Raw genomic sequence first — 21,740 nt, 5'->3', positions numbered from 1 at the left:
GCTCGTGCCTGGATCAATTCCCGCTCGTCCCCGCGGGCGCTTCCTTATCTTAGGCTCGATTTCCACTATTGTCCATCCGCGGGTATCGAGCGGGGAATCGATCCGCACGGTTATCGGACCTGACGGAAATTATCAATCGAGCCATCAGCTGCTCGATTGATAAAGAAAAATGAACCGTCTATGCCCAGCTTTAGATGTGCCATTAGAGCAGTGTTCCACAACCCTGTCCTCAAGGCCCACCAACACTGCATGTTTTGTAGGAATCCACGGAGGTAGTTAATCAGCTCTGCTGAGACACTAATTACCTCCCCTGTGCACGTTTTTTTTGCAAAACATGTACTGACTAGAGGATATCCTACGTTGTATCAGTCTATAGATCTGCTTGTCTAAAGGGATACAAAAAGGCCTCTGTGAATGCCTCCTGCTCCTTTTTTTTTTTTTTTTTTCCCTGATTTCCCACTTGGCAGTGCATCAGATCAAATTGAGGGAGTAATAGGATGGGGTGGCTCTTCCTAGTGGCTGTCTCATTTGTCTATTTTTACTGAATGCTGGTTGTTACTGACAGCTACAGACTGGTCTTAAAATACCTCACATCTCACTTGTTTTACTTAAAGTTCTAATCTTTGAGAATTGACATTTATTGGTGTATTTACCACACAAGTTTTACTTTGTAATGCAGTAGCAGTCTGAGTGCATTGGCATTTTACAAACTGCTCAGTAAAATCAGCTGTTTTCTGCATTTCCAGATGTGGTAATGCTCAGCGAATTGAAGCCATAGATACAAAGTGAACACTCATACCTAACCTTAGGCAATGTTTTCCTGGTTAGATCTAGACTTCAGATCCCAGGGTGCAAGTTGAGTGTGCTAATTACTGTGAAGCCAATGAGTTAGATTGCTCATTGTTTGTCACTTGATCAGGCTCTAAACTTGACAGAGGAGGGGACAGTCATGAACTGGTTAGGGTTCTGGGTTAATGCGTACCTGTTCATCATTGATGAAGGACACAATATTTTAATACAACTTGTCAAAATCAGAAAGGTGTGTGACATTAGTCACAATATAGAATTTGCTGGGTTTATTTTGCTTTGGTGCTTACAGAATCCAAGATCCTGTCCACAGAAGAGATGTGTCCACGGAAGAGATGTAGGCAGGTGGTTGCTGGGTTAAGAACCTATCCTCAGGCTGGTGTACACTGAGTGCTTCTGAGTGCTTTTTAAACGCTTCAAAAAGCGCTTGGCTAATGTATTTGAATGGTATGGAGCACACCAGAGCGATGTGCTTTTTTTCTCAAATGCAAACGTGGGTCTTGCAGCATTTTTGCTGATTTCTGAGGCGATTTAGCCTCAATGTTAAGTCAGAATCAGACTCAGAATCAGAAAGCTTTATTTCGCCAAGTACCACGGGGGTTGTACCCGGAATTATTTTTGGCACATACAGGGTCGGTGATGGTACAGTTAATAAAATACAATACAGCAAGATATACATAAAGCGTAAGCATATAGACAGCATAGCGGAGAAGGACCATCCAAGTGCTATGTTGAGGGAGCAGACACATTCTATTGGTGCGCTCAAACCTCTGCAGTGATTCGGATGCCCCGCAGCAGTCCCTTGAAAGGATAGTGCAGAGAGAGAAAGAGAGAGAGCAGGATAGTGTAGGAGAACAAGAGAAGAGAGGAAGGAACAGGAGAAATAAGAGAAAGAGACAGTCAGATAGTCCCCTGGGGCTGCAGTGGTGGCTTGCTTGCTGGCTGGCAGCTCGGATAACTGCTCTGGCTGGAACGAGTTAGCCTCCATGCTTGCGGCCTAGACCAGTTGTGAGGTTGGACCAATGCGGTTGGTTTTGTAGGCCCAAAGAGTCCAACAGCAGCTTCAGACGGAGGAGAGCGTCCCTGGTAAAGAGGAGCAGGTACTCCTAAATGCTGGGCTGCAGGGCTCCAGGGCAGGGAGAGGTACTGTGAGGCAGTGCCTCCAGGCCAGGGGTGCACCTTAGTCTGATGGGTCTTGAGGGCTGCATTATATTGGACCTTGCTGCCGAGGGGCAGATCTGATGGCTGGTAGTGTGCCTGATGTGACAAAGGGCAGGCTGGTTGCTTCTGGAGCAGCAGCGGCGGACATACCTCCCCTATCCGCGGCGATCAAGCAGCCTGCATGCAGAGTTACGGTCCCAAGGGATCCTCCCCGGCAGTGAAGTGGCCCAATGTCAGCTGGAGCAGCAGCAGTGTTTGCGGTGCGGGGTAATCCCGTAATCCCAGTGCTAAAGTGGCCACAAGGCAGCTGGCAACAGGGGTCAGATCCTTCCATGTCAGCGATGGAGAGGCCTCCATGCAGCGTCATGGTGCGCCTGCTCTCCCTGGACTAAGGGCTGATGTGGTTGCTGTAGGGGCCGGCAACACCTACCCACGTGGTGGAATCCGCTGGTGCGTCGGGAAGCCGGAGTGGTGCAGATGTCTCCAGGTGGCTCAGGCAGCGGAGGAGACCCGGACAGTGGAGTGCAGAGGCAGCAGTGGAGAGATGCAAAGCGGCTGGGGCCGGCACCACGTGGGCCATCAGCTGAGCCGACCGTGTGATGAGCCGGGCCTTAGCACCTGTGCCCTGTTGCAGGAGTCCGGGGAGCCAGAGTGTCTCCCTTCCGCCCGATGGTGTGGCGGAGCTGGAGGGAGACCATCGGAGCAGTCACAACAGTAAGTCCAGGGAGGGAAAGGTGAAAAAAAAAGTTAGATCTAGCCAGAGCCCTGTGGCCGTGGCTACCCGTCAGGCGCCATCTTAAGTATAGGAAAGTGGAAAATCGCTCTGAAAAGCACTAGATCAGAGCGATTTTCCAAGCATTTTTGTTAAGAAGCTGTTCAGTTCCAGCTCTACTGTAACAAAATATAAAAAACGTTACACCAAAACGCTCCAAAAATCGCTAGGCATGCTTAGAAAATCGCTAGGCACATGCCTTAGAATCTCCTTAAAAAATCACTTCAAAAAGCTATAAGTGTTTGCTTTTACGCTACCGCTTTTTTGGTGTGCACTGGCCCTGAGAGAGAGTAGGGAAGGTAAAGGTTTTATTTATAGGAATGGTCAAGGAGATAGAAATATTTTCAAATTGATGCAAATAACATAATTTGCATAACATTTTGAATAAAATATGCATCAACTTAAAATGATATGCATCACATTAACCCATCCCTGTTTGTTGAATTGTAACTGAAGTGGAGTGTTCATTTAGGCTACTTACACACTAAGACATTGCGTTAGGTGCTACGTTAAGGTCGCATAATGTGCACCTAACGCAACATATGGTGGTGCTGGAGAGGACGGTAGTGAGCCGAGTTAGGCGGCTTTATTCTCATAAGGGCTCCCAGAGTGGCGCTGATTGGCCGGCGGGACCACGTGATGCGGAGCAAGACACTCCGCATCACGTGGTCCCGCCGGCCAATCAGTGGCCGCCAGTGCAGTGCATATTAAGTAGCCATGTGCGCGGCTACTGTAGTGGCATCTCCCCGCCTCCTCTCCGCCCCCCACTGAGCATGTGCAAACAGTCTAACGCGGCTAAAGCCGCTAGAACGCACAGCATGCTGCACTTTCACTACAACGTGGAGCGTTACATGTAACGCAACGTGGGCAGTGTGAACAGCCCAAATGTGTTACATTGCTGTGCGTTGGGGAAGCATTACAGGCTGCACTAACGTGCACCTGTAACGTCCCTGTGTGGAAGCAGCCTAAAGCAGATTTACTGCTATAAAATACAAGTGAGATGTTAGTTGATCTATTGGAACACAAACCATATAACGGTTTAAAAATAATGCAGAATAGCCATGAGAATGTATTCCATAGTTGGCGGATGGACATGAGCATATATATTAAAATAAGACTTGCAAGGCAAACAAAGTTGTGCAATTTGAGGCATTGTTGTTAATTTTGTTCACATGTAAATCCCTGGATCTTGTTCAACAACTGTCACAAAAAGACAACATTTAACCACATTTAGATCAGTGCTCTGATTTTCCACTGAATGCTGCAGTAGCCATAATTATAGGCTACACCTACGGGTTTCACATTAGTAAGGAAATCGATGAAAGTGCTTCAAATGTCATATATCCACTTATGCAGATCAGAGCTGCCAATACATGTTATTCTCTGGGAACGAAGATAAAGCAATAAACTGGCCCATCAATTCTGAAACTTCAAATGAAGACTAACCAGCACTGTCAAAGAATATGCAGTTTCCACAGGCAGATAATGGAAGGAAAAAAAAGTATATACAGCACCAGCATTATTGCTATATTTCATAAATAATCTGATGTAAAGAGGGATGCAGGAAAAATATTCATTTATATTTGGAGTGTGGAGGAATTAGAGTTTATGGGGGGCTTTTATTGTTGTTTAGGGTCAAGTTGAATATATTTTTTCCTGTTCCAGTGACTGGTTCTCCAATGGCAGGTGGTGTTAAATCTCTTTCATGGGAAACCCACAGGCAGCATTAAAAGTAACCTAAAGTAAGAAAAATATGGAGGCTGACGTGTATTTCCTTTTAAACAATGCAAACTGCCTAATTGTTCTGCTGATTATCTGCTGGTTAGGCTAAAGGTGGCCACACACCATACAATTAAAAGATCCAATTTTACACCATAATAATTATAATTACGATCGGTTGTCCTAAAAAATCAAAAGCTTTTTTAAATTTCCCATATTTCCCATATTTATTCGGTAAAAGATGATTGGGGGTGTTGAATTTTTCTGATCAATTTTTATGAAAATTGAATGGTGTAGGGTAGATTGTCAATTACTTGATGTACAGACCCAAACAAAACTGAGTTTTCAGTATTTTTTTTCCATAAATGGGGAAAAATTGAACATATGAGTGTGGTACATTGGTCAGATTTTTTAAATGTTACAATCGGTCATAAAAATGTATTGCAATTCTTGAATTGAAAAGCTATTTAAAAATGTGTATGGTGTGTGGCTACCTTTAGGCTAGGTTCCCACTTGAACTGGACCTCCTGTAGCCAGTGGGAGTGGACAATGCAGTATCGGCTTGCCCATAGACATTGCCTGATGAGTGCTAATGACTAAATAGAGTGCACCTGTGTGTAATCTAATGTCAGTACAAATGCAGCTGCTCTGTGACAGCCTCAGAGGTTGTCTAAGAGAATATTGAGAGCAGCAACTCCATGAAGTCCAAAGAACACACCAGACTGGTCAAGAATAAAGTTATTGAGACATTTAGAGCAGGCTTGGACTACTAAAATATTTCCAAAGCCTTGAACATCCCACGGAGCACTGTTCAAGCGATCATTCAGAAATGGAAGGAGTATGGCACAACTGTAAACCTACCAAGACAAGGCCCTCCACCTAAACTCACAGACCGAACAAGAAGAGCGCTGATCAGAAATGCAGTCAAGAGGCCCATGGTGACTCTGGATGAGCTGCAGAGATCTACAGCTCAGGTGGGAGAATCTGTCCATAGGACAACTATAAGTCGTGCACTGCAACAAGTTGGCTGTTATGGAAGAGTGACAAGAAGAAAGCCATTGTTAACAGAAAAGCATAAGAAGTCCCGTTTGCAGTTTTCCACAAGCCATGGGGAAGAAGGTGCTCTGGTCAGATGAGACCAAAACAGAACTTTTTGGCCAAAATGCAAAACGCTATGTGTGGCGCCAGCGGAAAAGTAACACTGCACATCACTCTGAACACACCGTCCCCACTGTCAAATATGGTGGAGGCCAGAGTTGCTAAAACCCAAATTTGGGAGATACCTGTATAGTTATATCCGGATATCTCCTGTGTGGGCTGGGGGGGGAGTCAATTTTACCTGTATGACATCCTCTTCGGTCCGTCCCTGGCACCTCCCACGATGCGTTCCATGCGCCGGTCACGTGACTACAAACACTTCCTCCTTCAACCCGGAAGGAGGAAGTGTTTGTAGCTACGTGACTGCCGCTTGGACCGCATCATGGGAGGCGCCAGGGACGGACTGAAGAAGACGTCATACAGGTAAGATTGACCCCCCCGCCCAGCCCGCACAGGTTTACTGGGAGATATCCGGAAAGAACTATCCGGGTATCTCCCGAATTTGGATTTGAGCAACTCTGGTGGTGGCAGCATTATGCTCTGGGGGTGCTTCTCTTCAGCAGGGACAGGGAAGCTGGTCAGAGTTGATGGGAAGATGGATGGAGCCAAATACAGGGCAATCTTGGAAGAAAACCTCTTGGAGACTGCAAAAGACTTGAGACTGGGGTGGAGGTTCACCTTCCAGTAGGACAACGACCCTAAACATAAAGTCAGGGCACCAATGGAATGGTTTAAAACAAAACATATCCATGTGTTAGAATGGCCCAATCAAAGTCCAGATTTAAATCCGATCGAGAATCTGTGAACAGCAGTTTTTAGATCTTGCCACAAACACTGTCCATCTAATCTGACTGAGCTAAAGCTGTTTTGCAAGGATTCCAGTCTCTAGATGTGCAAAGCTGGTAGAGACATACCCTAAAAGACTAGCAGCTGTAATTGCAGAAAAAGGTGCTTCTGCAAAGTATTGACTCAGGGGGCTGAATAATTACGCACACCCCACTTTGCAGTTATATTTTTTTAATGTTTGGAAGCATGTATGATTTTTGTTCCACTTCTCACGTGTACACCACTTTGTATTGGTCTTTCACGTGGAATTCCAATAAAATTGATTCATGTTTGTGGCAATAATATGACAAAATGTGGAAAACTTCAAGGGGGCCCCGAATACTTTTGCAAACCACTGTATATGGAAAAAAAACGCACTGCATACCACCTGGAAACCCCAGCATGAAATTCCGTACTCTTACTTTCGATATATGTAATTATACACTACTGATAGGTAGATGCATTATATGTCATTTAACCACATTGAAAAAAAATTCCTATCGTAACTTAAAACTTAAAAAAAAAAAAGTCTTGTAGTCTGAGACAATAGATTTTACCCTTGTTTCCCACTGTTCTTCTTAACATACCCTGAAAATGTGGTGTTTGCAGTTTTTTATTAAAGTTGTTAAACGCTAATGCAGATTTTCACAAATGGAAGTTTTCAAAAACACGTATCGGCATCTGTGAAACATTTCTATTAATGCAAGCGGTTGCTAGTTCACGGGGAAAGGTTGGCTGCATTCCTACTGTGTGTGCTATCAAAATGGGAATAAAGAGTGTTGCACAAAATTTAACTTTTAGAAACTCAAAGCTGTCTGCAAATAGAAACAGACATTACAAGACAATTTGTGTGTAGTATATTTTGGCAGCAGGAAAAAAGGGCGCCGGCTGAGGGTGGATGAAAAGGGCGCCTCCATAGACTTTAATGCAATTATCGTTAATATGGCGAAAAAAGCAGAAAAAAGGATAAATATCATTGATAACATTAGAACATTATAGTTTTTGAAGTATGTTATCGGTTTAGAAGCTTGCAACGTTCTAGTTTTTGTCATACTATTTTGTTTATATGTACAGATTTTATGTTATCAAAGATATTATCGTTACTATGTGTAAAAGGGTTTTTCTTCAAAGGAAGTGGTTAGGGTTAGGCACCACCAAGGGGGAGTGGTTAGGGATAGGCACAACTCGGGCAACGGTTAGTTTTAGGCACCACCAGGGGGGTGCTTAGGGTTAGGCACCACCTGAGGGGTGCTTAGGGTTAGGCACCACTGGGGGGGTGCTTAGGGTTAGGCACCACTGGGGGGGGGGGGGTTAGGCACCACCGGAGGGGGGCGTTAGGGTTAGGTGCCACCAGGGGAGTGGTTCGTTTTAGGCACCACCAAGGGAGGGTTAAGCTGTACTGTTGAATTACGTAACAATATTTAACGTTATCTTTTCATTATTATTTCTCGTCTGTTTTTTCAACGGTATTTATCGTTAACAAAGCTTGACAATGACAATTATGTTTATCGTTATCAGATTTCGTTAATAACCGGCGCCATTTCGTTATAACATGAAGTATGTGTATGTACCTGGAACAAGGAACGGCAGTTGGATGTGCTTGTCATAATAACTTGTGTTGGGGTTTTGAACAACGTCCTGAATTTACCCGAACACTTTACTTCAGCACCATTCAGCCCTGTACCTGCGGACAGGGTCAGGGGAACGTTCACTTACTTGCACTTCACAGCAAGTTTCACATGACTTCCTCCTTTTGCTTATGGAAGGAAGAAGTATGGAGTCAAGTAAAAACCGCTGTGGGGTAAGTGAACTCCCTCTGACCCTATCCACAGATTCAGTGCTGGATGGTGCTGAAGTGTGGTGTTCAGATAAATTCAGAACAATATTTCAAATTCAAACCGCAACACTAACAATAACTAATGATTTATGGTTCTCAGGAATAGCGCACAGCTTAAATGCATAATTTTAACACTTTGCATCACCAGAGTGGTATTTAAAATAGTAGCAGCTATGATGGTACAGTGGACTATTTGTAGAGTTATTCCATGATCTGAAAGCTGAATTGATTTTCTAATGTATCGGAAAAGTGACGTTTAACAGCTACGCTGCTTATTTTTATTAATGGATTCCTACAAACCTCGTTGATATACATGTGAACTATATTTTTAGTATACGTTGTATTACTAGTATTGTAATTACTTTTTTTGTTGATGTTTAGGGGGTGAACAGTGCCTTTGATGTTTACCTGGTGGGAAACAACTCCAATCATTTCATCATTTCTCCAACCTCTGTCCAAGGAAAGGCAGATATACGCGTGCGTGTTGCTGTGACGCTGGACTTCGAGACAATTTCTCGTTATGAGTTCTCGGTAAGGTTTATGTTAATATGATATACAAGTGGAATCGCAAAATCATTCTTTACTGAGGGCCTATCTCCACTTGTCAGTTTTTGGGGCATTTTCTGCACAGTAAAACTGAAAATCACTGTTAATCAATGGACTTGTTCACATTTGTATGTATTTTCACATGCAGAAAAACTATTGACAGCAATGCAAAAAAACTGTCAGACAGCTAATGCAGAAAAACTGATGTACAGGTCATTGTTTAGTACATGGTTGCAGGCATCACATAGGGTCTTAAAATAACTATTTAATTCTTACACTGAGTGATGCAATAGTTTTGCTTTATATGGGCACAACAGAATACCCAAGCCACTCGGGTGACCCAAAACCACTAGGAAAGTATAGGGAGACCGAAAAGCCCTCCTACTAAAAAGCAATGCTTAGTGGCTTCTTAAAACAGAAGGTATTGGCGATAATTCAGCTTTATGTGAACATCTGTGGTTACCCACAATGCACCACTACTGAATATGCAAATGATCTCCTTATGCCCCTGAAGCCAGGCTTAAATGCAGAACTGCTGGTGTATATCAAGCCTATAGCTTTACATTTTACAGAGCCACATCAACCCAACATGTAGACAGCCTGTTTTGAACTTTTGGTCCTCATCAGAACATGGCAGTGATTAATATTGCTCTATGGGATAGGGCTTGGACCAGTGCAACAGAATACCCAAGCAGCTCAGGGGACCCAAACCACTAGAAAAGTATAGGGGATAAAAGTGACCGAAAAGCCTTCATACTAAAGAGCAATTTGTGTGATGTGGCTCTGTAAAATGTAAAGCTATAGACTCGCTATACACCAGCGGTTCTGGATGAAAGCTTCAGGGGCATAAAGAGATAATTTGCTTAACCTATTTTGGTTCCTGGACGTAGAAACTACGTCCAGGAACCATGCGCGCTACCGCACGCTCCCGCGGCCGATCGCGCGTGTGCACGCGCACTCCCGGCCGCGGATTCGGTAGCCAGGGAATCAATGTATCGGGCTATGGTGCCCGATTACTGATTCCGCCCCCCCCCCCCCACTGAAAAAGCAACAGCTTCTCTCGGAAGCTGCGCCTTTTCTGGCCGTTCCCTCCCCGATGCGTCACTCTAAGCGTGTGTTACGCTTAGAGTGACGTCATGTAAACAAACTCATGGCCGCCATCTTGTGGCCAAAAAGTAATACTACAACTGAAAATAAAAATAAATTAAAATGAACACACATTTACATTATAAATCTATTGTTTACCTCCCACCCTCCCAAAACTACCCAAATAAAATGTTTACTATAAAAAAAAAAACATTACAATAAAAAAAAAACATGTAAATATTTACCTAAGGGTCTAAACTTTTTAAATATCAATGTAAAGATGAAATATTTCTATATTTTTTTTATTTTAAACTTGTTAATAGTGAAAGATGCAAAATGGAAAAAATGCACCTTTATTTCCAAATAAAATATTGTCGCCATACATTGTGATAGGGACATCATTTTAACGGTGTAATAACCGGGACATATGGGCAAATACAATACGTGAGTTTTAATTATGGAGGCATGTATTATTTCAAAACTATAATGGCTGAAAACTGAGAAATAATGAATTTTTCCATTTTTTCTTATTCTTCCTGTTAAAATGCGTTTACAGTAAAGTGGCTCTTAGCAAAATGTACCCCCCAAAGAAAGCCTAATTGGTGGCAGAAAAACAAGATATAGATCAGTTCATTGTGATAAGTAGTGATCAAGTTATAGGCTAATGAATGGGAGGTGAACATTTCTCACGTGAAAATCACAGAACCTGAATGGGTTAAAGTGTACTTGAGAGCGGGAATTGCCACTTAAGCACAAAAGAGCCCAGCTGGCCCGACCAAGCCAGATTAACGGGGCTGATCGCAGCCACCAGAGCAGACGGTGAGGGAAGCAGCAGCAATCGTGGGGCTGGAGGAAGTCCAAGGTCAGTATAAAATCTTTCTTATTCCTGCTCTCAGGTTTCCTTTAAAACTTAATTATTGTAAATACATTTTGCTTTAAGAAGGCAAACCACACTAAGCATTGCTTTTTAGTAGGAGGACTGATGCATGTTTTACACATTTTACGCTCTGTTTGGTACACTGCATGAATCTTTACAGTAATATGACAGCTGTCACCTTAGCTCTACAACAGTGATTGTGCAAATTTCATTCCCCCTTATAGAGAGTAGCTATTGGTAGGGTAGCAGGGAAAAAAAGGGTGCCGGATGAGGGTGGACGAAAAGGGCGCCGCCATAGACTTTAATGCAATTATGGTTAATACGGTGAAAAAAGCAGAAAATTAGGGTGCCACGATAAATATCGTTAAGAACATTAGAACATTAAAGTTTTTGAAGTATGTTATCGTTTTAGAAGCTTGCAACGTTATAGTTTTTGTTATTTCATTTGTATGTACAGATTTTATGTTATCAAGGATAGTATAATTTCTGTGTGTAATGTTGCCTAAAACTAACCGCCGCAAAGGTGGTCCCTAACCACCAGGGGGAGTGGTTAGGGACCACCTTTGCGGCGGTTAGTATTAGGCAACATGGGGGGGATGGTTTGGGAGGTGGTGGTTAGTGTTAGGCGTCAGCGTCACCAGGGGAGTGGTTAGTTTTAGGCCAAACCGGGGAGGGTTCTGTGTGATATTAGGGTTGAGTTAAGCTGTATTGTTGAATTACGTAACAATTTTTTAAATTAATATCTTCATTATTATTTCCCGTATGTTTTCACAACGATATTTATCGTTAACCAAGTTTGACAGTGATGTTTATCGTTAGATTTCTTTATCCACCGGTGCCATTTCGTTATCCAGTAGCGCCCTTTTTTCATGGCGCCCTTTTTTCATGCACGCATTGGTAGAGACTACATCTACCTATGGTGGCGCAAATGATCCAACTCTATGCCTTTGGTGGAGTGGACTACAGCTTAGACTGCATAACAAAAAAATAACTAGTTGAATGAAAGAGAACGGCTACTGTGCAGGCAACACATTATCATGTGACTGTATTGGGGATGCCTAACCATATATGAAATTCTGAATATATAATGGTATTATATTTTCAGGCATTATTATTCTAGCTGTATTTTCTATTTCATAATTCCAGTCTTTTGTGTTACACTGCAGGGAGCATTTTAGTGAGAAGCATAGTGCTGAAAAGGTTAGTCGGGACAAGTTTGCTGTCTGACGGAGAGGGCTGTAAAAGTTTTATTGAGCATAAATGCTCCTCTCAACCAACACTGCCATTACCTGCCGTCTGCTTAGGTTGTATTTTTTATAGTATCTTGTATTTCCCAGTCATAAATCCAGGGTGCAAGAGTAAGTCTATGGCTATTGCAGCAGTCTACTGAGCAAAGCTGCTCAGAATAAAAGATCTCAATTAAAATGCCAAAGAGGATTCACTAATCTAGATTGTCTGCTGTGTCATTTTGATCTGCTGATGAAACATTTTTCTTTCGTTAACATTTTACATTATTTTTAACATATGAACTAAATAGGCAATAGGGTTTTACAAGGTAAATGCCCTGGCCAGATTTTCTGTTAGATACATTAAAGGCAAAGGATACAGAGTATCTTCCATCGCTAGTTCTCGCCTTCATGCAGCATGGCTGGATTATTGCAATACCCTCTATGTAGACCTTCCAAACAAAAACTGCACCACCTACATCTACTACAGAATGCTGCTGCAAGGCTGTTGGCAAGTAAACCCCTCCATTGCCAAGTTACACCAATGCTTTGCACGAATCCATGAATCTAGAGTTGAGCCGAAATTTTCGTAATTTCGCATTACTATAATTACGCATGCGAAATTTGCGATTACGATGCGAAATTACGGTAGCGTAATTGCCATTAAAATCGTAATTGAAAATACCGTAAGCGTAATTTTCAACGCGTAATTTTGCGTTTCGTTCATACCGTAATTTCGCATTAAACCATAACGCTCCCGTATAAAAAAGCCGCCGACTTTAAGGGTTAATAGCAAAGCCCCCTTAAATGCTAAGAGCCTCAAATTTGGAGAGTATATTAAAGAGATCAGAAGGAATAAGAGGAAATTTTTTTTTCAAAAAGACCTTATAGTTTTTCAGAAAATCGATGTTAAAGTTTCAAAGGAAAATGTATACATTTAAAAACCCGCCGACTTTAACGGTTAATAGCAAAGCCTGCTTAACCACTTCCCGACCGCCTAACGCACAGAGGCGGCCGGGAAGTGGAGCCCTGAAGGACCGGCTCACCCACAGAGGCGGCGGTCCTTCTAAGGGCATGGGCGGAGCGATCGCGTCATCCGTGACGCGATCCTCCACCGGCGCCTGTCACCGCTCGCTCGCCGCAACATCCCGCCGGCTATACGGAAGCGCCGGCGGGATGTTAACCCCGCGATCGCTGCATACAAAGTGTATAATACACTTTGTAATGTTTACAAAGTGTATTATACAGGCTGCCTCCTGCCCTGGTGGTCCCAGTGTCCGAGGGACCACCAGGGCAGGCTGCAGCCACCCTAGTCTGCACCCAAGCACACTGATTTCTCCCCCCCCCTGCCCCAGATCGCCCACAGCACCCATCAGACCCCCCCCTGCCCACCCCCCAGACCCCTGTTTGCACCCAATCACCCCCCTAATCACCCATCAATCACTCCCTGTCACTATCTGTCAACGCTATTTTTTTTTTATCCCCCCCCCTGCTCCCTGCCCCCTCCTGATCACCCCCCACCCCTCAGATTCTCCCCAGACCCCCCCCCCCCCCAGACCACCACCCCCTGTTTACTGTATGCATCTATCCCCCTGATCACCTGTCAATCACCTGTCAATCACCTGTCAATCACCCGTCAATCACCCGTCAATCACCCCCTGTCACTGCCACCCATCAATCAGCCCCTAACCTGCCCCTTGCGGGCAATCTGATCACCCCCCCACACCAATAGATCGCCCACAGATCCGACATCAGATCACCTCCCAAATCCATTGTTTACATCTATTCTCTCCTCTAAACACCCACTAATTACCCATCAATCACCCATCAATCACCCCCTATCACCACCTGTCACTTTTACCTATCAGATCAGACCCTAATCTGCCCCTTGCGGGCACCCAATCACCCGCCCACACGCTCAGATTGCCCTCTGACCCCCCCTTATCAATTCACCAGTGCATTAATTACATCTGTTCTTCCCTGTAATAACCCACTGATCACCTGTCAATCACCTGCCAATCACCTATCACCCATCAATCACCCCCTGTCACCCCCTGTCACTGCCACCCATCAATCAGCCCCTAACCTGCCCCTTGCGGGCAATCTGATCACCCACCCACACCATTAGATCGCCCGCAAACCCGCCGTCAGCTTACCTCCCAAATGTATCGTTTACATCTGTTATCTTCTCTAAACACCCACTAATTACCCATCAATCACCCATCAATCACCCCCTATCACCACCTGTCACTGTTACCTATCAGATCAGACCCTAATCTGCCCCTTGCGGGCACCCAATCACCCGCCTACACGCTCAGATTGCCCTCAGACCCCCCCCCCCCTTATCAATTCGCCAGTGCATTAATTACATCTGTCCTTACCTGTAATAACCCACTGATCACCTGTCAATCACCTGCCAATCACCTATCACCCATCAATCACCCCCTGTCACTGCCACCCAACAATCAGCCCCTAACCTGCCCCTTGCGGGCAATCTGATCACCCACCCACACCAATAGATCGCCCGCAGATCCGACATCAGATCACCACCCAAGCGCAGCGTTTACATCTATTCTCTTCTCTAAACACCCACTAATTACCCATCAATCACCCATCAATCACTCCCTATCACCACCTGTCACTGTTACCTATCAGATCAGACCCTAATCTGCCCCTTGCGGGCACCCAATCACCCGCCTACACGCTCAGATTGCCCTCAGACCCCCCCTTATCAATTCGCCAGTGCAATATTTACATCTGTCCTTCCCTGTAATAACCCACTGATCACCTGTCAATCACCTGCCAATCACCTATCACCCATCAATCACCCCCTGTCACTGCCACCCAACAATCAGCCCCTAACCTGCCCCTTGCGGGCAAACTGATCACCCACCCACACCAATAGATCGCCCGCAGATCCGACATCAGATCACCACCCAAGCGCAGTGTTTCCATCTATTCTCTCCTCTAAACACCCACTAATTACCCATCAATCACCCATCAATCACCCCCTATCACCACCTGTCACTGTTACCCATCAGATCAGACCCTAATCTGCCCCTTGCGAGCACCCAATCGCCCGCCTACACGCTCAGATTGCCCTCAGACCCCCCCTTATCAATTCGCCAGTGCAATATTTACATCTGTTCTCCCCTGTAATAACCCACTGATTACCTGTCAATCACCTATCAATCACCCATCAATCACCCCCTGTCACTGCCACTCATCAATCACCCCCTGTCACTGCCACCCATCAATCACCCGCTGTCACTGCCACCCATCAATCAGCCCCTAACCTGCCCCTTGCGGGCAAACTGATCACCCACCCACACCAATAGATCGCCCGCAGATCCGACATCAGATCACCACCCAAGCGCAGTGTTTCCATCTATTCTCTACCCTAAACACCCACTAATTACCCATCAATCACCCCCTGTCACTGCTACCTATCAGATTAGACCCCTATCTGCCCCTAGGGCACTCAATCACCCGCCCACACCCTCAGAATGCCCTCAGACCCCAGCCCTGATCACCTCGCCAGTGCATTGCTTGCATCTATTCCCCCCTCTAATCACACCTTGAGACACCCATCAATCACCTCCTGTCACCCCCTAGCACACCTACCCATCAGATCAGGCCCCAATTTGCCCCGTGTGGGCTCCTGATCACTCGGCCAAACCCTCAGACCCCCTTCCAATCACCTCCCCAGTGCATTGATTGCATCTATTTTCCCCTCTAACCACCCCCTGAGACACCCATCAATCACCTCCTGTCACCCCCCTAGCACTCCTATCCATCAGATCAGGCCCAATACAACCTGTCATCTAAAAGGCCACCCTGCTTATGACCGGTTCCACAAAATTCGCCCCCTCATAGACCACCTGTCATCAAAATTTGCAGATGCTTATACCCCTGAACAGTCATTTTGAGACATTTGGTTTCCAGACTACTCACGGTTTTGGGCCTGTAAAATGCCAGGGCGGTATAGGAACCCCACAAGTGACCCCATTTTAGAAAAAAAGACACCCCAAGGTATTCTGTTAGGTGTATGACGAGTTCATAGAAGATTTTATTTTTTGTCAAAAGTTAGCGGAAATTAATTTTTATTGGTTTTTTTTCACAAAGTGTCATTTTTCACTAACTTGTGACAAAAAATAAAATCTTCTATGAACTCGCCATACACCTAACGGAATACCTTGGGGTGTCTTCTTTCTAAAATGGGGTCATTAGTGGGGTTCCTATACTGCCCTGGCATTTTAGGGGCCCTAAACCGTGAGGAGTAGTCTTGAAACAAAAATGACCTGTGAAATCCTAAAGGTACTCATTGGACTTTGGGCCCCTTAGTGCAGTTAGGGTGCAAAAAAGTGCCACACATGTGGTATCGCCGTACTCGGGAGAAGTAGTACAATGTGTTTTGGGGTGTATTTATACACATACCCATGCTGGGTGGGAGAAATACCTCTGTAAATGACAATCTTTTGATTTTTTTACACACAATTGTCCATTTACAGAGGTATTTCTCCCACCCAGCATGGGTATGTGTAAAAATACACCCCAAAACACATTGTACTACTTCTCCCGAGTATGGCGATACCACATGTGTGGCACTTTTTTGCACCCTAACTGCGCTAAAGGGCCCGAAGTCCAATGAGTACCTTTAGGATTTCACAGGTCATTTTGAGAAATTTCGTTTCAAGACTACTCCTCACGGTTTAGGGCCCAGCCGGCCGCGTGGGGCTCCGCACCCTGACTATACCAGCCCGCATGGTCCATGGATTGGGGGGTCTCGGAAGGGGAGGGGCAGCCAAGCTTTCCCCTCCCCCTCCGAGCCCTTGTCCAATCCAAGGACAAGGGGCTCTTCTCCACCTCCGATGGGCGGTGGAGGTGGAGGCCGCGATTTCCTGGGGGGGGGTTCATGGTGGCATCTGGGAGTCCCCTTTAAAAAGGGGTCCCCCAGATGCCCACCCCCCCCCTCCCAGGAGAAATGAGTATAGAGGTACTTGTACCCCTTACCCATTTCCTTTAAGAGTTAAAAGTAAACAAACACACAAACACTTAGAAAAAGTATTTTAATTGAACAAAAAACATAACCACGAAAAAAGTCCTTTAATATTCTTAATTAACCATTAATACTTACCTGTCCCTTTAAATAAATGATGCCTCGCAATAGCCTCGGAAATGTTCTATCAGTTACAATGTAACAAAGTTATTACAATGTAACAACTTTGTTACATTGTAACTACGCCGCACCCGACGTCACTCGCCGCTCAGCTGCCGCATACGCGTCCTGCACGGACCCGACAGAGCTCTGAGCTATATAGCTCAGAGCTCTCTAAGCATCTTTGTATTTGGGCTCCAAGGAGCCCCATTGGTCCTTAGCAGACCAATGGGGTTCCTTCTGATTTGAAGGAACCCCATTGGTGTGCTAAGGACCAATGGGGCTCAGAGCTCTGTCGGGTCCGTGCAGGACGCTAAGTCCCGCCAGCTCCCGCTGCCCTCCCCGCCTCTCCCACATGTCACCCACATGTCACCCACATGTGGGTGACATGTGGGGGACAGATGTGGACGGGGTGGACAGCGGGAGCCGGCGGGGACTTAGCGTCCTGCACGGACGCGTAAGTGTATGCGGCGGCTGAGCAGCGAGTGACGTCGGGTTTGGCGTAGTTACAATGTAACAAAGTTGTTACATTGTAATAACTTTGTTACATTGTAACTGATAGAACATTTCCGAGGCTATTGCGAGGGATCATTTATTTAAAGGGACAGGTAAGTATTAATGGTTAATTAAGAATATTAAAGGACTTTTTTCGTGGTTATGTTTTTTGTTCAATTAAAATACTTTTTCTAAGTGTTTGTGTGTTTATTTACTTTTAACTCTTAAAGGAAATGGGTAAGGGGTACAAGTACCTCTATACTCATTTCTCCTGGGAGGGGGGGTGGGCATCTGGGGGACCCCTTTTTAAAGGGGACTCCCAGATGCCACCATGAACCCCCCCCCCCAGGAAATCGCGGCCTCCACCGCCCATCGGAGGTGGAGAAGAGCCCCTTGTCCTTGGATTGGATAAGGGCTCGGAGGGGGAGGGGAAAGCTTGGCTGCCCCTCCCCTTCCGAGACCCCCCAATCCATGGACCATGCGGGCTGGTATAGTCAGGGTGCGGAGCCCCACGCGGCCGGTGCTCCGCATTCTGGCTATCCCAGCCTGCATGGGGGACAAGGGGTTAAAGAGGTCTGGGAGGGGGGACCCCAAGTCGTTTTTTTTTTATATTTCCCACACTCAGAACGAAGTAAGTAAAACTCTTCCCACTTGGGGGAATCTACGAAAATAATACACTATTGTTACCTGTGCAAAAAAAACGGACATTTTCTGCATTTGAAAGACATTTTCCCCCTTGAAACTTAAAAATCGATTTTCTCAAAAACTATAAGGTCTTTTTGAAAAAAAAATGTTTTCCTCTTATTCCCACTGATCCCCTTAATATACCCTGGGAATTTGGTGTTCCTAAACTTTAAGGAGGCTTTGCTATTAACCGTTAAAGTCGGCGGGTTTTTAAATGTATACATTTTTCCTTTGAAACTTTAACATCGATTTTCTGAAAAACTATAAGGTCTTTTTGAAAAAAAAAAACTCCTCTTATTCCTTCTGATCTCCTTAACCACCCTGGCGTTCTGATAAGATCGCCAGGGAGGCTGCGGGAGGGTTTTTTTTTAATAAAAAAAAAACTATTTCATGCAGCCAACTGAAAGTTGGCTGCATGAAAGCCCACTAGAGGGCGCTCCGGAGGCGTTCTTCCGATCGCCTCCGGCGCCCAGAATAAACAAGGAAGGCCGCAATGAGCGGCCTTCCTTGTTTTGCTTCCCTCGTCGCCATAGCGACGAGCGGAGTGACGTCATGGACGTCAGCCGACGTCCTGACGTCAGCCGCCTCCGATCCAGCCCTTAGCGCTGGCTGGAACTTTTTGTTCCGGCTACGATGGGCTCAGGCGGCTGGGGGGACCCTCTTTCGCCGCTGCTCGCGGCGGATCGCCGCAGAGCCGTGGCGATCAGGCAGCACACGCGGCTGGCAAAGTGCCGGCTGCGTGTGCTGCTTTTTACCTGAGCCAAATCGGCCCAGTAGGGCCTGAGCGGCAGGCTCCGGCGGTACTGGACGAGCTGAGCTCGTCCAGACCGCTCAGCTGGTTAATATATTCTCCAAATTTGAGGCTCTTAGCATTTAAGGGGGCTTTGCTATTAACCCTTAAAGTCGGCGGCTACCTAACATTGATCCATGCGTCAACTTTTCCGCTTGGGAGCATGGCCATACGCATTAATTTCGTAATACACCTTGTAATGCGAAAATTACGCTTACGCGAAATTTCGCGAAATCCTTCTTCATTACTATTATGTACTTATGGCCATAATCGTAATTACACTATTTACGCGAAATTTCGCGAAATCGTAATTACGTCATTACGCTCATCTCTACATGTATCAATTTTCTGTTCATTCTACTGGCTACCCTTAAATAATTACTTACACACACATGTGTATATATATATTATACCACCAACATCTTCTGTAGCATTATTCACAGTATACAGGGAGCATAGATATAGTATATAGTTCATTACACTGTACAATCAGAAATCCAGTAATACGAGTTTAAATACATACAATTGATGTGTACTGTATATTAACAAGGCTTTGTCAGAGAAAGTGCAGTGCTATCATTGTGCATACAGACAAAGTGACATAGTAACAGCCCAAGTTAGAGCCAACCTGATAATGGTTTACACTGGCTATTTAAACCCCTGCTATCTCTGCCCACAATATATGGTATGCCCTCCCACTTAACTCTCACCTGACGGTATCCAAAGACATTGGCCTCAATTCACAAAGATCGTGCTGGAGATAAGGCAAGAAAAAACTTACCACCACACATCGATCTTGCCTTATTAAGGTGTAGAGATAAGTTTTCACAGTGAGAGAGTTTTCTTATCTCATCAGTCCTTAAGTTACCTCCTCTGTAGTTATTTTCACATTCAGTTAGTTAACTTTAGAGATCTCACCTTAACTTAAATACAGAAGAGTTAACTTTAGGTTTGCCTGAGGTAAAATGTTTCCTGAATACTACATGCCTTATCACAATGGTGATAACTCTAAAATGTTATTAAAGACAGGAGATAAGCTTAGTGAATTGAGGCCATTATCTCCAGGAGTGGATGCAGCCAAAACTGCCACACATAGGGTGGTGCCTCAATACCGCTTTTAACATCTATATTTCTGCAAAAACTGCACATAAAAACCTTCACAAGGTATCTCTAGTTGCTCCTGGCGCTTGACTTTGATCCATACACTAGCAAGGTTTGTCCTTCACCACAAAAACATACGTTAAATTCATAGGTCATGCCCACACTCTACTTGTAGTGGATGACCTATCCCTCCTTCAATCTGCTTGCGGCCAATCCTATCCACCATAGTCAGACTCAGCAAATAATGTAGTATTATGGGGCTGAGGTCCAATAAGTTGCCTGGAAACTTAAATCTGTAGCTAGAGGACTGGTGAAAACATACTTTTTTTGTAGGCTTTTGTCCGTTTGTATGCTGAATCCTAGACTGAATCATATGGTTGATAAATTCTTCTTTTAATTGTGGGTAAATGAGAGCTTAATGTTTGTTTTTGTAGAGTCAGATTGTGACATTTTTTTGCTGCAGAATCAAAAAGAACTAGAGGCATTAAAGAGAATCTGTACTCTAAAATTCTTACAAAAAAAGCATACCATTCTATTCATTATGTTCTCCTGGGCTGTGCTGTTTCTGTCACTCCCTGCTGCAATCCTGGCTTGTAATTGCCATTTTTAGGCAGTGTTTACAAACAAAAGACATGGCTTCTAACTAGAGTGTGATAGGCTTAAGAGTAGCTCAGTGTCTGACTCATACAGAGCTTGGAGAGGGTGTGTATAGCTTCTGCCAATGACAAGCAGTGCAGCATATTCCAGCCTCAGCCGACAGAGCTGACAGAAGAGAGAAGATTAGATCATATAACAGAGATAACACAGCCACTGTGCAACTAGAAAAGGTTGCAGTTACACAGACCACATTAGAACAGGTATAGGAACTTATAGGATAAAAGAAATAAGGCTGAACATTTTGGTACAGAGTCTCTTTAAAGGACAGGTGCGAGAAAAAAACATAGATCTATTTACATGGGGCTTCCTCCAGCCCCTGGCAGCCTATCTATAACTTGCTGCAGCTCTGGTGTCCCGGGATTCCGTCTGTTGCAGATGCCAACCTCGCCATGTCGCCCTATTTTGCTCGAGGGGGCTGGAGGAAGCCCCATGTAAGTAGATCTTTTTTTTTTTTTCTTCTTCTCACACCTGTCCTTTAAGAATCTGCTTCACAGTACACTGTAATGTATTTTTTCCCAAACATGTGCTTTGGTCCCACCAATAGTACATGTATTATAGCAACCTCACTTCTGAACTCTTAATTCATTTCCCAACTAGCCTGTACATAAATCTACAGAAAGATCAAATATGGTATCTGTGGATAAAATATTACAAAACATGCGATAGTTTGGAGAAACTGACAATCCTTTCATGTGTTATTTTTTTTAATTATTATTTTATTTTTTAGCTGTTTGCAAATGAAAGTGTTTTGGACCATGTTGGATTCTCAAAAGTGAAGATTAACCTGATAAATGAAAATGACAATCGTCCCATCTTCAGCCAGTCACTCTACAATGCTACTCTATTTGAGAATGTCACCGTGGGAACAACAATTCTCAAAGTTCTTGTGAGTTGCATTTTT

The 21,740-nt window shown here is 44.7% G+C and overlaps 1 protein-coding gene across 7 annotated transcripts in view; it reads left to right on the top strand.

Annotated features, from left to right (window-relative positions):
• CDH23 (cadherin related 23) overlaps nt 1-21,740 on the top strand; it is a 1,682,716-nt gene that overhangs the window by 785,675 nt on the left and 875,301 nt on the right. For all 7 annotated transcript variants that reach the window (XM_068258239.1, XM_068258233.1, XM_068258238.1 and 4 more), the window contains exons 12-13: nt 8,601-8,750; nt 21,567-21,725. In XM_068258239.1, the coding sequence (XP_068114340.1) occupies nt 8,601-8,750; nt 21,567-21,725 (309 nt within the window). The remainder of the gene's footprint in view (nt 1-8,600; nt 8,751-21,566; nt 21,726-21,740) is intronic.

Source organism: Hyperolius riggenbachi, chromosome 10 (assembly GCF_040937935.1).
Source record: "Hyperolius riggenbachi isolate aHypRig1 chromosome 10, aHypRig1.pri, whole genome shotgun sequence".
Taxonomy (NCBI): Eukaryota; Metazoa; Chordata; class Amphibia; order Anura; family Hyperoliidae; genus Hyperolius; species Hyperolius riggenbachi.
This window is presented reverse-complemented; position numbering and strand designations above follow the sequence as displayed.